At 56.6% G+C, this 1,835-nt stretch overlaps 1 protein-coding gene across 1 annotated transcript in view; it reads left to right on the top strand.

Moving 5' to 3' along the window:
* Positions 1-78: 78 nt before the first annotated feature.
* The window catches only part of LOC104538892 (taperin-like), a gene marked incomplete at its 5' end in the record, with an annotated part of 14,895 nt that continues 13,138 nt past the window's right edge, over positions 79-1,835 (top strand). Inside the window, one exon of the mRNA XM_010182250.1 lies at positions 79-648. Within this exon, the coding sequence (XP_010180552.1) occupies positions 79-648 (570 nt within the window). The remainder of the gene's footprint in view (positions 649-1,835) is intronic.

Genomic DNA, 1,835 nt, shown 5'->3' with positions numbered 1-1,835 from the left:
AAGCTGCGCCTGAATTCACGCAATTCCTTCCTCTTCGTGCCCCGCCGTGAGGGTGGCCCAGCTCTGCTCCCGGCCCAGAGTGCCAGGCCGGGGCCGCCGTCCTTGGAGGAGAAGGCACCGAAGGAGCCTCCAAGGGCTTCCGCTCCGGAGCAGGAAGAGCCCGTCACTTCCTCGACGGTGCCTCTGGATCCGTTGGTACCTGTGACTTACATCGATGACATTGTGGAGCCGGAGAGTGGGGAGCTTTCCCCCAGGGCCAGCTTTGCTGCGAGGACGGGGAGCTTGGCGGATCAGCCTGGAGGAGCTGGCCCTGACCTGGAGATGGAGTTTTCTTCCGTGCCCCTCTACAGACCACACTCTGTCCCCCATCAGCGGGGAGGCAGCACCTTCACTGTCGTGCCCAAAAGGAAGCCCGTTGCCGCGGGGCTGCAGACTCTCACTGATGCCAGTGGAAGGCCACAGCGGGAGGAAGAAGAGGAGGAGGAGGAGAGCAAAGGAAAAGGCAAAGCCGTGGAGAACGCTGACGGGCCCCAGGTGGGGCCATCCCATAAAAAGCGCTACCCCACAGTGAACGAGATCGAAGTGATTGGGGGCTACCTGTCCCTGGAGAGGTCCTGCATGAGCAAGACGGGCTCGCGCCGCAAGAAGGTAACTCCCTGGGATGCCTGGGTGCTGAGCAGCTGGGCTGAAAGAGGCTCAGGACCTCTTCTGGCTTGTGTTTCCATGAGGCACTGGGTGGGAATATGGGCAGGGGTCTTCTGGCTCTTTTGAGAGCCAGAGGCTGGCCCTCGGGGAGGGGGCACTGGGTGCAGTGCCACCGAGTAGATGAGGGTGGGTTTGACCTGTGATCGCTGCAGGGCACTTCCTACAGTCGCTTCTTGGAGCTACGATAGCGGAAGGTGAAATATTTCAGGTATTTAGAAAATTTGAGGCGAGTCGCGTGGTTTGAACGGCTGCGGACTCGCCCGTCTCCAGCCCTGCTCGCTGTGTCTGGGGGGTGTTGGGACATCTCAAGCTCCCCGTGGTCACTGCCCGGCTGGTGACAGGGCACAGGGTGGCGTTGGCATCTTCCCCGCATTAGCGATCTATTGATAGAGGCTGAAGAATTAGGTCTGTATTAGGCAGAAAGAGATCAGCAACAACTTAACTCCCCGTGATAGGATTTTACCACCTGGCTGCCTGTTCTGGGTGTGCAGCTGCAACTCGGAGGATCCATGAGACGTTGACTGCTCCAAGTGTCTTTGGAGCGAATGCCAGGGAGGGCATGCGATCTGACTGAGGTCCCTGTGAGCCTTAAATTGAGAATTAATCTTTCTGTGGTGTGGTGAAACGCGTCTGGGTGTGATAAAGGCACAGTCACGCTGACAGGGTGGGTTGTTTTGCTGCGCCGGAGGAGTAGGCGTGAATTATTCAGCTCCGAAAGCGACGCGCCGAAGTGACAAATCCCGGTTTGTAGCTCTGCGATCTGACATGTTTTTCCATAGCGGGAAGAGTTGTTTGACATTCCGTTACCTAAATTCAACTAAATATTTGATGGACTGAATCCCCGCGGGTGCCTGAGGCACTGAGCATTATGATTTGAGGAAATCCTTTGAAGAGGGTGCAGCTCGTCTGGAAGGGAGGCAGGGAGTGCTTTTTCTCGTGGCTTAGTGTAGTTGAGTTCCTTCACAAGAGCACGCTGTGTTATTCTGATGGTGGCTAACGCAGGTAGCAGATCTGGAGCGTGAGCGCCTTGAGATCCAGAATAAGCAAACAGGCAGGAGCGGTGATTCTCAGTGCTGCTGTATTTTCCTTGTCCTCCTACAGGGAAACGCTCGATCGAACTGGAATTGTTC

The sequence above is a fragment of the Mesitornis unicolor genome, unplaced genomic scaffold, assembly GCF_000695765.1.
Source record: "Mesitornis unicolor isolate BGI_N332 unplaced genomic scaffold, ASM69576v1 scaffold4624, whole genome shotgun sequence".
Lineage (NCBI taxonomy): Eukaryota > Metazoa > Chordata > Aves > Mesitornithiformes > Mesitornithidae > Mesitornis > Mesitornis unicolor.
Note: the sequence above shows the minus strand (reverse complement) of the source record. Positions and strands in the feature narration are given on the sequence as shown.